The sequence below is a fragment of the Podarcis raffonei genome, chromosome 16 (genome assembly GCF_027172205.1).
Source record: "Podarcis raffonei isolate rPodRaf1 chromosome 16, rPodRaf1.pri, whole genome shotgun sequence".
Classification (NCBI taxonomy): Eukaryota; Metazoa; Chordata; class Lepidosauria; order Squamata; family Lacertidae; genus Podarcis; species Podarcis raffonei.
The window spans coordinates 7,701,877-7,718,896 of record NC_070617.1 but is presented as its reverse complement, the minus strand read 5'-3'; the positions used below and the strand labels follow the sequence as shown (position 1 = coordinate 7,718,896).

Below are 17,020 nucleotides of genomic sequence, written 5' to 3'. Positions count from 1 at the left end.
CGCTGTGGGTTAAACCACAGAGCCTAGGGCTTGCCGATCAGAAGGTTGGTGGTTCGAATTCCCACGACGGGGTGAGCTCCCGTTGCTCGGTCCCTGCTCCTGCCAACCTAGCAGTTCAAAAGCACGTCAAAGTGCAAGTAGATAAATAGGTACCGCTCCGGTGGGAAGGTAAAGGGCGTCTCCGTGCACTGCTCTGGTTCGCCAGAAGCGGCTTAGTCATGCTGGCCACATGACCCGGAAGCTGTACGCCGGCTCCCTCGGCCCATAAAGCAAGATGAGTGCCGCAACCCCAGAGTCGGTCACGACTGGACCTAATGGTCAGGGGTCCCTTTACCTTTACCTTTAACACCTGGTGGGGGAGCTGAGTTAGGGGAGGGTGCCCTGGCCAAATAGCCCTCCTTGCTGTCTTCTGGCTGGCATCACGGGTGGAGAAAGCCCTGCTTGTTGTGCTCAGGCCTTGCTTTCAAAGGTCAAAATTGGGTGTCAATATCCCTTCCGCTGAGCATCTCTCACTCCTCCATTTGGCAGGCCGAGATGACCATTCGCTTGCTCCCCAATTTTGGCCTCACTGAGTCAGGCCGCTGTGATTTAATTTGGGTCCCTCAGCGCTGCATCAATAATCAATACCAGCTGCTGGAAGCCACAGGAGGGGAGCGCTCTCTTGTGCTTGGGTCCTGCCCTGAGGGTTTCCCTAATGGGCCATTGGCCTGATCTTGGGGTTTGCAGTCAGATTTATTGAGGAGAAGGCAATCAGTGACTACTGGCTCTTCCTCCACATTTGAAGGTAGTAAATGTGTCTGAATAAAATCATAGAGTTGGAAGGGACCCCGAGGGTCATCTAAGTCCAACCCCCTGCAATGCCAGAATATGCAGCTGTCCCATACAGGGGTCAAACCTGCAACCTTGGCGTTAATCAGCACCACGGTCCAACCAACTGAGCTGGAGACTTCTGGTGTCCTTCTGTTGCGCTCAGGTCTTCCCTGCAGGCCTTTACAGAAGAGGCACCTGGCTGGCTGCTGCGAGAACAGGCAGACCATTGGCCTGATCCTGCAGGGTCTTTTTACATCCTTATGGGTTACAGGGAGAGAGGGCTCTTGCCTTCACGCCCTGCCTGTGCACCTCCTAGAGGAATCTTGAGTGGCTGGTGTCAAAGGCTTTTGACCTGATCCGGAACGGTTCTTCCAATGTCCATTTGGTCATTGGTTTCCAGAAAGCACCTGAGCTGTCCCATTGAGGAAAGGAGGACGGGGTTCTCCTAGGTTGGGTGGGTATGTCGGTGTACAGGGCAAAAACAACAGCAGCAAAAAATTTGGTATCAAGGGGCAGTTTGGTGCAAACCTGATGCTGGAGGAAATTGCAATCCACAGTCTGAACCAGCCTCCTCCCAACCTTCTGGTCACCTGTTTGTCTCCTTGCAGGCGGAGACGTAACGGCAAAGAATATCTGGTTGGCAGAAAACATCCTTGATATGCTTACTGAGCAGAGGTATGTATGCCTGGTTAGTCGACCATCGCTGGCAGCCAGGGGTCATTGCCTGCTCACAATGGAGCAAACGGACGGTGCTTGCCTAGACTTGCTCCAAAGGCTTGTTCAGGTGGACTGCCTGGCTAGTAGCTTTGTTTTGCCTTTCAAGGCTTGGGCTCAGCCGTGTCTGACCTTGTCCAGTGTGGACTCTGAAGTTCGTTTTCACGCTACCGAGCCTTGCCAGGGCTGATCAGTCCTGACTTTCCCTGTGACCAAGATGAAGAGAGCCCCGAAGCAGCCCTGCATAGAGACCGCGCAATTAATGGGGCATGGCTTTCTGCTGGGACTTATTGCCAGGAGTGAGGAATATTTATTGCCTTGGTACGAACCCGGCCACCTTCTCCAGACACCCTCTGCAACATGCTTGAGTCACCGAGGCTGATCTGACTTTGTTTACACCGAGTCTTGGTTGCCCACGCCGTTCCTTTTCTGCAGCCCCTTTTTCTTTGCACGGATGCATCCCGAGTGCACCTGTCATAATATTTCAATGCGCGGTTCCCTCTCTTAGGATGGCATGTGTAGTAGCTGCAATGTCTCTTTGAAATTGCTTATTGCTGTGGTGAACAATCAAGTTGTTAAAGCGTTTTACTTCATGGGGGACGGACGGACACATAAAGAGTTTTTCAAGTGTGTTTATTTCCCTTTGGCAAGGAACAGTTTGATTCCAGCTGCGTTGCCCCACAGTGCCATCTAGTGCGCTCTTCGGAGAGCGAGCACGTTTTCCGCGGCTGGACGAGCCAGGGGGCTGTAAATCATTGCTTTCTGCCTGCTGGTTCTTGCCTAGACAGTCTTTACCTAGTAGTTTGTCTTGTTTGTCTTCTGCAATGCCTTACCTGACACAGATTCTTGACAACCCTCATCTTAGGCTTAACACACACAGGGTCAAGTTTCTAGCCCACTTGAAGGCTTCCCTCTCCTTCCTTGGTCTTTGAGTGTGATGTTTCATGCCAAAAGAAGTCCAAATTCTGTGCTCAGAGGAACTTTGCACTTGCAACAGTCTCTCCTGCCTCCCATTTGTTGGGCTCATTTGGAATTTATGTTGGCAAGGGGGAAAGAGGAACGGGATGTAGCAAAACTCTGGGCAAGAATGTGTTTTTTGGCCTGTGACTGCCTAGTGGCATCTCACATACAGAGTTGGGCACCCCGAGTGGTACTGGAGTTAAGCAAGTGCTTAGCCCTTACGATGGTAGAGTTGGTGGACTTTTGGTCTGACCGAACGGGAGTCTTCTTCCCTCCTTACGAGAGAAGTTTTGAAGATTTAGCAGAAGGACCTGTGGCTTCCAAAGGGCTGCTGCCGGTCAGAGTGGACAATACTGGGTTCAATAGGAACACACAGTGTTGCTGTTTGTCTCCGAGGTGAAAAACGGGGAGCCGTACAGATGGCTGGGATGCCATCTTCATCGCTCTTGAAAGAGAATTGGACAAATCCATGGAGGGGGCTGAGACGGTCAGTGGCTGCTGGCCACAATGGCTGTGTTTTCCACTGTCGGAGGCAATATGCCTCTGAACACCAGTTGCTGGGCATCACAAGGGGGTGTGGCCTGGGGAGAGGGGGTGTGGCTAAGGAGGGCGTGAAGCAAGGCCAGCCAGGGGCGTGGCTTGGGGAGACTTGCTGCATTTGCACCCCCCTCCTGAGAGCCTGGGACATTCCAAGGAGGGGAAGGCTACTCCTCAAAAGCTTAACTCCCCCCCACATGGGGGGCTTTGTGCCACAGCAGAAAAGGCCCTACCCAAAGTCCCAGGGCCTCATTGGCAGTGTTGCTCAGGGGTTGACGAAGAATGAGGAAACAGGCCCATTGCCCCAGGGGCAGTGTTTCTCAAACTTGGGTCCCCGGCTGTTGTTGGACTCCCACTCCCATCATCCATAGCTAGCAGGACCAGTGGTCAGGGATGATGGGAGTTGTTGTCCAACAACAGCCGGGGACCCAAGTTTGAGAAGCACTGACTGCTCTAGGGGATGGTTCCTGGCCTGGGAATTTCGAGGATTGAGGAGAAAACTCATCTGAGGTCAGCAGAATGGAAAGCAAGGTTTTAATTAAGCAGCATAGTTGGTTTTTTAAAATGTGAAACCAAAACCCTCCCGCTTTGGCTGCTTTAATTGGGAGCAGAAGGTGTTGTTGCTCAAGCATCCGGATCAGGGGGTGAGCCAAGCCCACCACGTCGCGCGTTGGCCCTTTCCGGCACTCGGTGGCGTAACGAGCTCCAAGCTGCCTCTGGAGCACCCTCAAACCTTTCCTCTGCATCACCTGCCAGATCAATTACTCCTGAGCTCAGGCTGGAGGGCAGCCCCATGCACAGACCCCCTGACATCGGCTGCCCCCTCCTTTGCCACTCCTGCCCTTTCGCTGCTGCTGCTGCTGCTGTTGTGCTGCACATCCAGTAAATGGACCGAAAGCCCTTTTGCCCCGCAAAGACCTTCTTCTTTGAGATCTTTTAAAAAGCATAACTAAAACAGATCTCTGCTTAGGGTCAGGATGGGGTGGGGGGGGCAGGATGATCTGACCATGTTGTTGTTGTTGTTTAGTTGTTTAGTCGTGTCCAACTCTTTGTGACCCCATGCACCAGAGCATGCCAGGCACTCCTGTCTTCCACTGCCTCCCGCAGTTTGGTCAGACTCATGCTGGTAGCTTTGAGAACACTGTCCAACCATCTCGTCCTCTGTCGTCCCCTTCTCCTTGTGCCCTCCATCTTTCCCAGCATCAGGGTCTTTTCTTCTCTTCTCATGAGGTGGCCAAAGTATTGGAGCCTCAGCTTCAGGATCTGTTCTTCCAGTGAGCACTCAGGGCTGATTTCCTTAAGAATGGAGAGGTTGGATCTTCTTGCAGATCTGAGCATGGAGGGCATCAAAGCCTCCCCTCTCCCTCCACCCCCCAGTCTGAAATCTTAATTCAGGCTTCCTCCCAGGTTCTCAAGATTTGCCACCTTCAGCAACCAAATACCCGTTGCAGGAGGGGGAAAAGGCTCTTGTGATCGGATCCTGCTTGCGGGTTTTCTGCAGGCATTCGCTTGGCCTCCGTCAAAACAGGACGCTGGGCAAAATGATCCAGCAGAGCTCTTTTTATATTAGTTGTGAACAGAACCTCCATGTCCTAAGGCAGTCTACCTCTCAATGCTCGATGCTGGAGACAAACAACAGGGGAGGGCTCTTGCCTGGGGGCCTTCCTGGGAGAATCTGACGGGCCGCTGTGAGACCAGGGTGCCAGGCCTGATCCCGCGGGGCTACTTGTACATGTTCTCAACGCCCACACTGGTTCTGAGCAGTTGGAAGGGCTAGCGTTTGCGCCGGGTTGTGGCGTGGAACTAAATGCTCCCTTCTTTGCAGGGAGTGGGTTCTGAAAAGCGCCATGCTGATTGCCATGTCTGTGTACACCTACCTCCGCCTGATCGTCGACCACCATGGCTCGCCTCCCCTGCACGCCCTGAGGCAGAAGGAGGTGGAATTCTGCATCTCCCTGCTCCGCGACCGGGTAAGGGAATCTGGGAAGTGTTGAGCTGCCTGGAGGCGTGTGGGAGGGTGCCATCTCGGAGGAAGGCACTTGAGGGACAAGTGACAGCCGCTTTCCAGACAGCCTCCTTTGTCGCCGCAGACACACTCGGCTCCCACTCTCCTTGTCTTCTCTGTGGGGGCCGACTTTGAAACAACGCAGCCCATTGTGACTTCCGCCCGGATGAGCTTCTCTCTTCGCGTTTTGTGCCTTTGCTGCTTGTTCCTCTTAAGGAGCTGAAAGCCCAACCAATCAGGGATCACACATTAAAATGCACTTAACAGAAGAGAGAAGCTGGGCTGGGGAGAACTGCAGCCCTTCAAATCTTGCGGGCCTTCAAGACCAAGCAGCCTTGGCCAACATAGCCGATGGTCAGGGGTGATGGGATTTGGAGTCGAGCGACATCTGAAGGGCCACAGGTTCCCCATCCTAGCCCGAACCCCTGCCCGTAGCGACACAGGTGACCCAGTACAACAAGATCCCCATTGAGCTCTGGTTCCAGCAACATCTGGAGGGGCCGCAGGTTGCATGAAAGTCAAGCAGGGAGGAGTAGTTTCATGCGTTGCCGTAGAGTTGTGGGGCAGCTGCAGGAAAGGCCCTGCAGTCGGGGAGAGCAAGTTATGCTCACATACTGCCTGAAGCACAGCCAGGAATCTGATCTGACTCTCCAGTGCTGCTAGCAAGAGTAGTAGCGTTCATGATTGCACCCCTGTTGCTGTCGGCCATTGAATGCAATTGCACCCCTATTCATGGCAGCCCATGAATGTGATCGCACCCCTATTGCTGGCAGCCATGGATCCCGATCACTGTTTGCGATGGTGTCGACTGCCAGAGTTAGAAAAGACTCAGCCTTGACCACTGAGCTTTGAGAAGTCCACCTTTTGAGTCTCCCTCCCAGGTCGTGATCGAGGGTCAGGCTCAGAATTTATAGCGCGGCCTGTTTGTTTGTACAACAGCAACCATTTCTTTTTTTAAATTTATTTTATCTTTTTAATGCGGCAGCCGACCTTGCTTGTCACCCTGCCTCTTCATAACCTGCTATCTTCAAAGGGGGGCAAGACCATCTGCCCGAGGAAAGGCCTTTTCAGCCGACGGGTTGGATGAATCATCCTTTTTTTGGGCTTTGCCAGGGTTTTAGGAACTGAACGTTCCCCAAAGCGCACACTCTGTCCGTATCCCTGTGCATGAGAACAATAATGACTCTTCCCCCCCGCTTCTCCTCCCTCTTCCTTCCTACCCCAAGTTTATGGATTGCCTTATGATTGGCCGAGATCTGGTGAGGCTTCTGCAGAACGTTGCCAGGATACCCGAGTTTGAACAGCTCTGGAAGGACATTATCCACAACCCACAGGTGCTGAGCCCCCAGTTCACAGGTAGGTGATGAAGTTCCGGAACATTATGGACCAGCTCCTTCCAGAGGCTGAGTGCTTTTTTTAAATTTCCCTGTTATTTGTCAACAGTGAGTTGAATCCAATGTCAGTCCTGCTCATGGTAGTCCCTTTGAAATAGAGGAGCGTGACTAGCTCAGGTCTGGTGGGTCTACTCTTGAGTAGAAGGTAGTTGGCTCGAACCCAGCGTATCTGTGCCGCCCCGGAACCAAAGTTTTCTGCTGCCCGCTGTGCCTTGTTCTGGAAAAGGAGCCCCTACGAGTTTTGAGGGGTTTGCAAATTTATGTATTTGTTTCACAAAATTTATGTACCACTTGATTGTAAGGGGGGAGAACCACGACCCTCAAAGAGGTTTTGAAAAAGAGTAAGGAGGAAGGGACGCGGGTGGCGCTGTGGGTTAAACCACAGAGCCTAGGACTTGCCGATCAGAAGGTCGGCAGTTCGAATCCCCGTGACAGGGTGAGCTCCCGTTGCTCGGTCCCTGCTCCTGCCAACCTAGCAGTTCGAAAGCACGTCAAAGTGCAAGTAGATAAATAGGTACCACTCCGGCGGGGAGGTAAACGGCGTTTCTGTGCGCTGCTCTGGTTCACCAGAAGCGGCTTAGTCATGCTGGCCACATGACCCAGAAGCTGTACGCCGGCTCCCTTGGCCAATAAAGCGAGATGAGCACCGCAACCCCAGAGTCGGCCACGACTGGACCTAACGGTCAGGGGTCCTTTTACCTTTAAGGAGGAAGAAGCTGACAGGCAGTGCCACCCCCTGGTGATTCACCCCCTGAATCACAGAAATGAAGAGTTGGAAGGGAACCAAAATGTCATCTGGTCCAACCCCCCTCACACCCCCTCAATGCAGAAATCAACAGCTGAAGGTTCCCTGCCTCCAGGATGGGAGCCAACAGTGAGGCCTAGTGGGTTGGCCTCAACTGGGCAGGGGACATAGAGCTTTTTGGTCTGGCAGATCAGAGTTCGGTGCATCTTTGCTGCTCTTTGCAGAGAAGATTCCTCCACCCAAGAGAGAAGGCAATTTAGGCTGCTCCTCCCTTCTGCCTCCCATGGCTGCGGAGAACTTCTTAATCAGTGCCCCAAGGGCCGTCAGTTACCTCTAGCAACCACCCGCCCCCGGCTGCCTTTCGGCCTGACTCCAGGCAAATTAAGATGCAAAGCCCTTAGCAGCGCTCTCTGAATTGCGCCTCTGGGGGGCTTCTTCGAAGGGCCATATTCAAGACATTCTGGGAGGGGTTGACCCGTGGGAGATCTCAAGCCGCGTTCCTCCCGACGGGTGGTTTTTGTTTCTTTCCCCACGGGGGAAGCGTTTTAACTAAGCAAGTTTTTTTAAGGGGGAGCCGGCCGTCCTTCATCCAAGGAGCTCCTTCCCACATGGCCCTCTGTTGATAAGTGGAATGGTTTCAATACCGCCGGTTCGGCTTTGAAGAACGCAGAACTTTCCCCTGCTCTTGACAGCCCTCCCGAAAGGGTGGCAGCCCCACAACAAGTCTTGAATGAAACGCGGCGCTCCCTTGGACCGGGAGAACTGGGTTTGCAGATTTTGACCCTAACATGTCGGCTTGGCTCAACTCCCACTGTTTATGTATTGAGCTGGGTGGGAAAGGGAGGCAAGCAAAAGACCCTTGTACGAAGGCGAGCGAGGAGGCGAGAGCCATGCATAAAACGATGCACACTAAGGAGAAAACGGATAGGGATAGATTTTTCCTCCTTCCCATCACTGGGATCCATTGGGGTCATCCAAGGAAACTGATGAAGGAGTCAGGATAGACGAAAGGAATAATAATAATAATAATAATAATAATAATAATAATAATAATTTTTATTTATACCCCGCCCTCCCCAGCCAAGACCGGGCTCAGGGCGGCTAACAAGCAATAATAAAAACAAGTTGATTAAAATACAATTTAAAAAACAAGATTAAAATACAACATTAAAACATAAGGATGCGGCCTCTTCACAGGAGGAGAAAGTAAAAAGAAAGAGGGGGAGGGAATCAAACTGATTCTAAGCCAAAGGCCAGGTGGAACAACTCTGTCTTACAGGAAAGCATTGGCACAAAGTTAAACTGTGGAATTCGCAACTTTAAACCTGGTTTAGTGATGGCCACCGACTTTGATGTCTTTAAAAGACAAAGCTCATGGAGGATGAAGCGATCGACGGCTGCTAGCTGTGATGACTATCGTGGAACTGTTGGGAGCCTCTGAAGACCAGTAGCTGGGGATCACATGTGGCTGGGCACTGTGGAAACAAGAGGCTGGGTGGATCAGCCTTTGGTCTGATCCTGCGGGGCTCTTCTTATGAGCTTATGACCTGTGTTCTGGGGCTGATCCTTGCTTGTAAAGATGCATCCCTCGCTGTACGAGACGCCTGCTGATTGAGTAGCTTTTGTGGCTGGCAGTGTGCCGTAAATCTAATTTTCCTTTTCTTTCTCTCTCTCCCCACTTCCCACTCCCCTTCCTGCCTTCCCCAACGCAGGTGTTTTGCAACTCTTGCAGTCTCGGACTTCGCGCAAGTTCCTGGCTTGCCGCCTCACGCCCGACATGGAGACCAAGCTGCTCTTCATGACCTCCCGGGTAACACCTTTTTTTGTTGCCGTTGGTTGCACTTTTGGGTATGCTAGCTTCCCGAACCAGTTTACAACAACCCATTAATATTTAACACTTACAGAGCAGGGGAAGATCTCAAAAGGGCACCGTAGCGCCCACGGGTGCCACTCTGTCAACCCCGGCCTTATGTGGTTACCACAAATTCCGTCCCCTCTTATTTCACTTCCCATCTTCACACCAACTGAGTTCATGCAGCTTGATGCTTATAGGACAGCCACTACAGAGCAGTATAGCTCAGTTCTAGAGGACCTCCTTTGCAAGCAGAGAGTCTCAGATTCAAATCCCTGGCATCTGTGGTTAAAAGGGGCTTAGGCAGCAGGCGAGGTGGAAGCCAGTCAGAGTAGACAAATAGTAGGCTAAATGGACTAATAATAGTAATAATAATAATTTATTATTTGTACCCCACCCATCTGGCTGGGTTTCCCCAGCCACTCTGGGTGGCTTCCACAGAGACCAAAAATAAACTAAAATGTCACACATTAAAAACTTCCCTGAACAGGGCTGCCTTAAGATGTCTTCTGAATGTCAGGTAGTTGTTTATCGCTTTGACATCTGATGGGAGGGCGTTCCACAGGGCGGGCGCCACTACCGAGAAGGCCCTCTGCTTGGTTCCCTGTAACTTCACTTCTCACAGTGAGGGAACCGCCAGAAGGCCCTCGGCGCTGGACCTCGGCGTCCGGGCAGAACGATGGGGGTGGAGACGCTCCTTCAGGTCTACAGGGCCGAGGCCGTTTAGGGCTTTAAAGGTCAACACCAACACTTTGAATTGTGCTTGGAAACGTACTGGGAGCCAATGTAGGTCTTTCAAGACCGGTGTTATGTGGTCTCAGGGGCCGCTCCCAGTCACCAGTCTAGCTGCCGCATTCTAGATTAGTTGTAGTTTCTGGGTCACCTTCAAAGGTAGCCCCACATAGAGCGCATTGCAGTAGTCCAAGCGGGAGATAACTAGAGCATACACCACTCTGGCGAGACAGTCCGTGGGCAGGTAGGGTCCCAGCCTGCGTACCAGATGGAGTTGGTAGACAGCCGCCCTGGACACAGAATTGACCTGCGCCTCCATGGACAGCTGTGAGTCCAAAATGACTCCCAGGCTGCGCACCTGGACTAATGGTCTGAGTCAGTATATGGCAGCTTCCTAAAGGCTGCTAATCACCTGCTTCCCCATCTACAGACACCAAAGGCAGTTCTGCTGTCGCGTTCACACCGACCAACCAAAAACGGTTGTTTCCAAGCACTACAGAGAATAAAGCAGGGCTGGACATACACTGTTTTTCCATGGAATGGCTGCAAAATTCCATTTTCCAATAGGCTGTGTGTGGTTTGCTTGTTTTTTAAAAAAAACAAATTCATACTTTGTGCAAGTTTCTAGCCCTCATGGCTCGGAACCATTCATGGAATCGTGTGGGTTATGCCAGGTGAAAAACCAGGAAATGTAGAAGGATGCCTGAATTAAGAGTTCAGGGGTTGATGGGCCCAATGGCATGGCACCTTCCGACCTCCCTCTCTCCCTCTCCTCCTTCCAGGTGCGCTTTGGCCAGCAGAAACGCTACCAAGACTGGTTCCAGCGGCAGTACCTCTCCACCCCGGACAGCCAGTCCCTGCGCTGCGACCTCATCCGCTACATCTGCGGGGTGGTCCACCCGTCCAACGAGGTGCTGAGCTCCGACATCCTCCCTCGCTGGGCCATCATTGGCTGGCTGCTCACCACCTGCACGGTAAGGCGGCTCACTGGGACAAGAGCGCAGGCAACTCCGGAGGGTTTCCTCCCAGGTTTTGCAGGCAGAGCTCCGTCGGACTGGAAGAGCTGCGTGTGGGTGTTTGTGAACATTCTGCATCACCCAGAGAGCACCTGTTGGCTGCCTTGCTGTCCCCAGCATCCTGTTCCCACAGTGGCCACCCAGGTAGCCCCAGTGGGAAACCCTCAAGCCACCAACCTAGACGTCTCCGAAAGACGATTAGACGAATTCGTGGAGGGAAGGGCTATTGATGACTATTGACTATGCTCTGCCTTCCACAGTTGGAGCCAACAGCTCTTCTGAATACCAGTTGCTGGAAACCAAAGGTGGAAAGAGCTGCTCTTAAGCTTGAATCTTGCTTGCATGTTTCCTATCGCGCCATTCGTTTGGCCACTGTGAGAACAGGGTGCTGGACTAGATGGGCCCTTTTGGGCCTGATCCTGCAAGGCTGGCTTGCCCCGGCCACTCTGGGATACTTCCAACACATATAAAAACAGAATAAAACCCTAGAGATTAAAAACTTCCCCATACAGAGCTGCCTTCAGATGTCTTCTAAAAGTTGTATAGGTGTTTATTTCCTGGACATCTGATGGGAGGGCATTCCAAAGGGAGGGTGCCACTACCAAGAAGGCCCTCTGCCTGGTTCCCTGTAACCTCACTTCTCGCAGGGAGGGAACCACCAGAAGGCCCTCAGCGCTGGACCTCAGTGTCTGGGCTGAACGATGGGGGTGGAGATGGTCCTTCAGGTATACAGGTCCGAGGCCATTGATAGCCTTAACAATGGCAAGAATAGACCTAGCGCTACTCAGAGAAGACCCATTGAAATTAATGGACCTGCTTAGCTTAGGCCCATTGAATTTAATGGATCTACTCTGATTAAAATGTGATTAGCTACAATCCAACACCATTATTTTTTCTAAAACAACAGACATTACTCGGACACCAACCCCTCCTAGCTTTTCTTCAAAATCTCATTCCTCCAGGCGCTCTGGCTGTGATGCCCCAGGAAATGTTTCTGGATCCTGCTACTCATTTCTGTAATCTCCCTGTTCTTTTAAAATGAGGTTTGTGTCTGGGAAGCCAAGAACAACACTGTCGAGACCAGCTGCCGCAAAAAAAAATACGTGGTGATAATAATCGCAGCAATAATAGATTTCCAAGAAATTCAAGAGTGGGTATTTTTAGCTCTCCAAATCCAACCGGTGTTATTTATTTGCTTTAACGCAGCAGAGATGTCTAACCTGGGCCTAGCACCTTACAAGGGCTGCATTGATACCTGTGATGGCATCCAGCTGCAAATGCATCTCTTCCCTCACCTGAACGAGCCAGTTTCCATTCAGGGTACACTAGGAAAGCCTTCCTGGGTCAGACCAGAGACCCATCTAGTCCAGTGTCCTGTTCTCACCGCAGCAAGCCAAGTGCCCAAATGCAGTATTTTCCAGTTAACTAAGTGCTGTGGAAGGGATGCGGGTGGCACTGTGGGTTAAAACACAGAGTGTAGGACTTGCCGATCAGAAGGTCGGCGGTTTGAATCCCCGCGACGGGGTGAGCTCCCGTTGCTCAATCCCTGCTCCTGCCAACCTAGCAGTTCGAAAGCACAAAGTGCAAGTAGATAAATAGGTACCACTCCGGTGGGAAGGTAAATGGCGTTTCCGTGCGCTGCTCTGGTTCGCCAGAAGCGGCTTAGTCTTGCTGGCCACATGACCCGGAAGCTGTACACCGGCTCCCTCGGCCAAGAAAGCGAGATGAGCGCCGCAACCCCAGAGTCGGTCACGACTGGACCTAACGGTCAGGGGTCCCTTTACCTTTACCTAAGTGCTGTGGACCCCCCTACTTTTGAAAACATTGATATCTCGGCGGTAGTCACGTGTCTTCCGGGCCTCGCTCCCGCACAAGTCACGTGACCCACAAGAGAGCACAGTGCATTTGGGGGTCCCATGATCTCTCATGTTTTTTGGGAGCCCCCAAAAACATGATGTCCCAGACAGTTGATGGGTGTGTGTTGCCCCTGTGGTGTGCGGACCCCCAATTCGAAAGCACTGCACCTAATGGGAAGCTCACGAGTGGGAGCCGAACGCAAGGATGCCTTTCCTTTTGGTGGTTTCCAGCAACCGGCATTCATGGCCACAGCACCGCCTCTGGCAGTGGAGGTAGAAGTTAGCCATCGTGGCCTGTAGCCATTGGCAGTATTGCCCTCCATGAAGCCGTCCGAGTTGGTAGCCATTCCCACCTCCTGAGGACGAGGGGCGGGGGAGAGACGTGGCCATCACCTGGCTCTGCCGGTGGCAGATCTGTTGTCGTCCCCCTCCCCTCGTTCGCTCGCTCTCACACACGCACACATTAACATTCCCAGCCCCTCTGACTCTGCCGCTTAATTGCCACTGGCTTCCCAGCTAATTAAGGTCTGCAGCCTGGCTTGACTCGCCGACAACGCAGACCACATTTCATTTGCCTGATGGTTATTGGAAGGGATGGAGGCGAGGCAGCTAATGAACAAAGGGAATTAAAAGCTAGGGCTTTGGAACGTCCTCTCTGAACAAGTTTGGCAGGGCGCTGCTTCTAGGGGAAAGGCAAAGACCGCCCAGAGTGGCATGGCGCAACCCAGTCAGATGGGCGGGGTACAAATAATAAAATTATTATTAAGGCTTTTTTTCTGGAACCCCCCTTGCAAACCTTTAGACCTTTAGGTTTCCTCGTTTCCTTAACGGGAGGCTAGATATCCCTAATAAACTGCCTCTCTCCCAGGGAAATCAGCGGCCGGGTTTCCTGCTATGTTTATGAGCAGGTTGCCATTTCTGAGGCTTTGAAATAGTGTTCCCCTCTTCCAAATCAAATCAAATTGGCTGCCGACTTTGGCTGCAGCCTCTTGACCTCGGCCACTCGCTCGAGTCACGCGATGACAATTTAGCTGCAGAAACCTCACGCTCTCCGCTCTTGCAGTCGTCCTGGTCGAGGACACCAGGTACACTGCCGCTCTGCTCTGGATTGCCATCGCAGGCCGTTTGAGCAGAGTGCACTTTTGGCATCCCCGCTGCAGGAGAGCTTGCCGATATTCCCATTTCGCAGATTTGGAACCCAAAGCCGAGAAGTCGCAGGCGCTAGTTTACAGCTGCCCAGCGTGCCTGGAGCCCAACAAGGATTTAAACGCAAGGCCCACGTTCCTTCGGAAGTCTTGTGGTCAAGCCACTGAGCTGCATGGAAGGGGCTCCATGGCTCCATCTGTGGGGCATTTCATGACGTCAGAAGGCTCTTAACGATTGGGGACCAGAAAGCCACATGGGTCGGCCTACCCCTCATGTCCCCAGCCGATCTCTGAGGTCGGGTCACAGTTATTGGCCCCATACATGGCTCTGATCTGCTGTGTGTTTAGTATTGTGGGCCCACTTTGATGAAACTCCCTTCCAGCTTAGGTCAGGCAGGTCCCCTCTCTCTGTTGAACTTCTGACACCTACCAAAGACTTTAAAATTCTTGTTACAGATAGGTAGCCGTGTTGGTCTGCCATAGTCAAAACAAAAAATTTTTTTCCCTCCAGTAGCACCTTAAAGACCAACTAAGTTAGTTCTTGGTATGAGCTTTCGTGTGCATGCACACTTCTTCAGATACACTGAAACAGAAGTTCTATATAGTGAGAAGGTGGGGAGGGGTATTACTCAGAAGGGTGGTGGGAATGGGTGATTGGCAGATAGCTGTGATGAGCCTGTTGACGACTCTTAACGACTGCAATAGGTCTTACAGGAAAAAGCAAGGGGTGAGAAGGTGAAAAATGGCTTTGTGAAAAATCACAAGACAGAGAAACCAGTAGGAGAACACTTCAATCTCCCAGGACATTCTATACAAGATCTCAAAGTAGCTGTTTTACTACAAAGGAATTTCAGAAATAGACTGGAAAGAGAAGCTGCTGAATTGCAACTCATTACCAAACTTAAAACCATGGAGAGACCTGGTCTGAACAAAGACATTGGATTCTTATCTCATTATACATGACAAAGCCATTTTTCACCTTCTCACCCCTTGCTTTTTCCTGTAAGACCTATTGCAGTCGTTAAGAGTCGTCAACAGGCTCATCACAGCTATCTGCCAATCACCCATTCCCACCACCCTTCTGAGTAATACCCCTCCCCACCTTCTCACTATATAGAGGGATCTGGCAACTTCTGTTTCAGTGTATCTGAAGAAGTGTGCATGCACACGAAAGCTCATACCAAGAACTAACTTAGTTGGTCTTTAAGGTGCTACTGGAAGGAAAAATATTTTTTTGCTTTTAAAATTCTTGGTACTGTGGTAAACCGCTTGGAAAAAGTTGTGGTTAAGTGGTATATCAGTTGTTTAAATAAAAATAAATAGATTTAGTCACCAGGCAAAGATGTTCTAGGTGATAGTTTTGAATCTTTCCAGCCCTTACACTCCTCACTCCTGTCCAGGTTTTGGGGATGAGGCTGTCCTTGATTCCTGCCAGCTCTGGTTTTTGTGTTGAAACCAGCCCAGATCTTTTTCTTGGAAACAAAAGACTCAGTTATATGTGAATAGCCACCTTTCTCAGTGCCGTTCGGAGGTGTGTGTGTCCCCTCCTCCAACTCTTATTCCTTCTTGTGTTGTTTATTTTACTTCTTCTATTCAGGCGCTTCCCCCCATCCATTGATCCTCTGAGCGGCTTAACAAAACTTCAATAAAACGTATGAGAAATAAATAAATTAGAACAATACCATCCGTAGAAATAATCACATTTTTAAAAAATGAAAAATCGACAGCACAGTGCAGGGTCCAGGGTCTGTCTGAGATCATGTGAACATGTGTGTGTGTGATGTCATGATGCCTGAAACGATGACATCATCAGACATCGCCTAATGCATTCCCTTGAGCATTGAGTCAGACTCGGCGACACAGTGTCCTCGCCAAGGGCATTTTAAATAAGTAAACCTCTTTCCCAACATTGCCGGAAAGGAGAGGGGCGTGTTTTGGCACCACTCATGAAAACTATTAAGTCCTTTGAACATTTTTTACTTTCACAAACTCTGAAGGTAACTCCGGTGTGGTTTCCTGAGGCCCAGGCTCTGCCGTCTTGGTGGCTGCCCTCAAGGCAACTGGGGCTTAGCCCAGCTGGCAATTGGAGAAGGGTGAATACGCGGCTGCACATCCTTGTTCTGCAGCAGTCCCAAAACAGGCAGCGGCATCGCTTATCCTGAAACAGAAGCAAGCCCTGTGGGATGTCTGCGAATATTGTCCCTGCCTCTCCAATAACTAACCGTAAAGTTGGCAAAAATGTACAAAAATCCATCTAAGTTATGCTGGAAATGTAAGCATAGCCAAACAACAACAACAAACCTATGGTTACGTGAAACATACTCAATAAACACACAAGACGTAACCGGCTGTACTTTTGAATAAATAAGGTATCCTTTTCATTGTATCAATTGTAGATATTGGACTCTATGAACAGACAGGTGGAATAGACACTTATATATGTATGGACCTTATGCATGAACTGACTAGAGAATGAACTGATCCATTGGGTCTTCTGCTTTTTTCGTTGAACTTTATGAGACTTCCGTTGAAATCTACAATTGATACAATGAATAGTATACCTTATTTATTCAAAAGTACAGCCGGTTACGTCTTGTGTGTTTATTGGAAATGTAAGGATATGTGGTGGTCATGTAAAGGGCTTCTGGGAAATGATATATAATGAACAGAAAAAAACCGTTTAAGATAACGTTTACAGTGGTACCTCGGGTTAAGTACTTAATTCGTTCTGGAGGTCCGTTCTTAACCTGTAACGGTTCTTAACCTGAAGCACCACTGTCAGGGAACTGCCATCTGAGACTAAGGAGGTGAAAGGGCTCATGGAGGGTGAGAGAGACCATTCAGCGGAGGAGGGGACCAGCAGGGGGAGAAGTGGAGTTCCAAGGGAAAGTGAGTCGGAGGGAGGGCTCAGAGACACTTCAAGCGGGAGCAGCGGGGAGATTTCAGGACCTCCTGTAGGGACACCCACTCCTCGGCGGAAACTGTCACGCCGAGAGTCCAGAAGACGCGTTTCCGTTAAGGAGCTTTTATGCTGGAAGAAGTTCCGTAAACGCCCACTGTCCGATTCAACGAGCGATTGATGGAGTCATGTTTAAGGAGCTCCATCACAGACAGAGGTTTGGGGACTTAGCCAAACTCTGAGGGATTAGGATTTTACGCACAAGCAGCTCATCATCCCATCACAGCAATCGGACAGTCCCTGAAAGCAGCTTGTGCAGAGAGGCATCATGAGTAACCCAGCCGGAGCCGGAGGA

The 17,020-nt window shown here is 50.9% G+C and overlaps 1 protein-coding gene across 5 annotated transcripts in view; it reads left to right on the top strand.

Moving 5' to 3' along the window:
- The window catches only part of INTS3 (integrator complex subunit 3), a 93,198-nt gene that overhangs the window by 28,622 nt on the left and 47,556 nt on the right, over positions 1-17,020 (top strand). For all 5 annotated transcript variants that reach the window (XM_053368686.1, XM_053368684.1, XM_053368683.1 and 2 more), the window contains 5 exons: positions 1,419-1,485; positions 4,847-4,991; positions 6,253-6,382; positions 8,878-8,975; positions 10,532-10,723. In XM_053368686.1, coding sequence (XP_053224661.1) covers positions 1,419-1,485; positions 4,847-4,991; positions 6,253-6,382; positions 8,878-8,975; positions 10,532-10,723 — 632 coding nt within the window. The remainder of the gene's footprint in view (positions 1-1,418; positions 1,486-4,846; positions 4,992-6,252; positions 6,383-8,877; positions 8,976-10,531; positions 10,724-17,020) is intronic.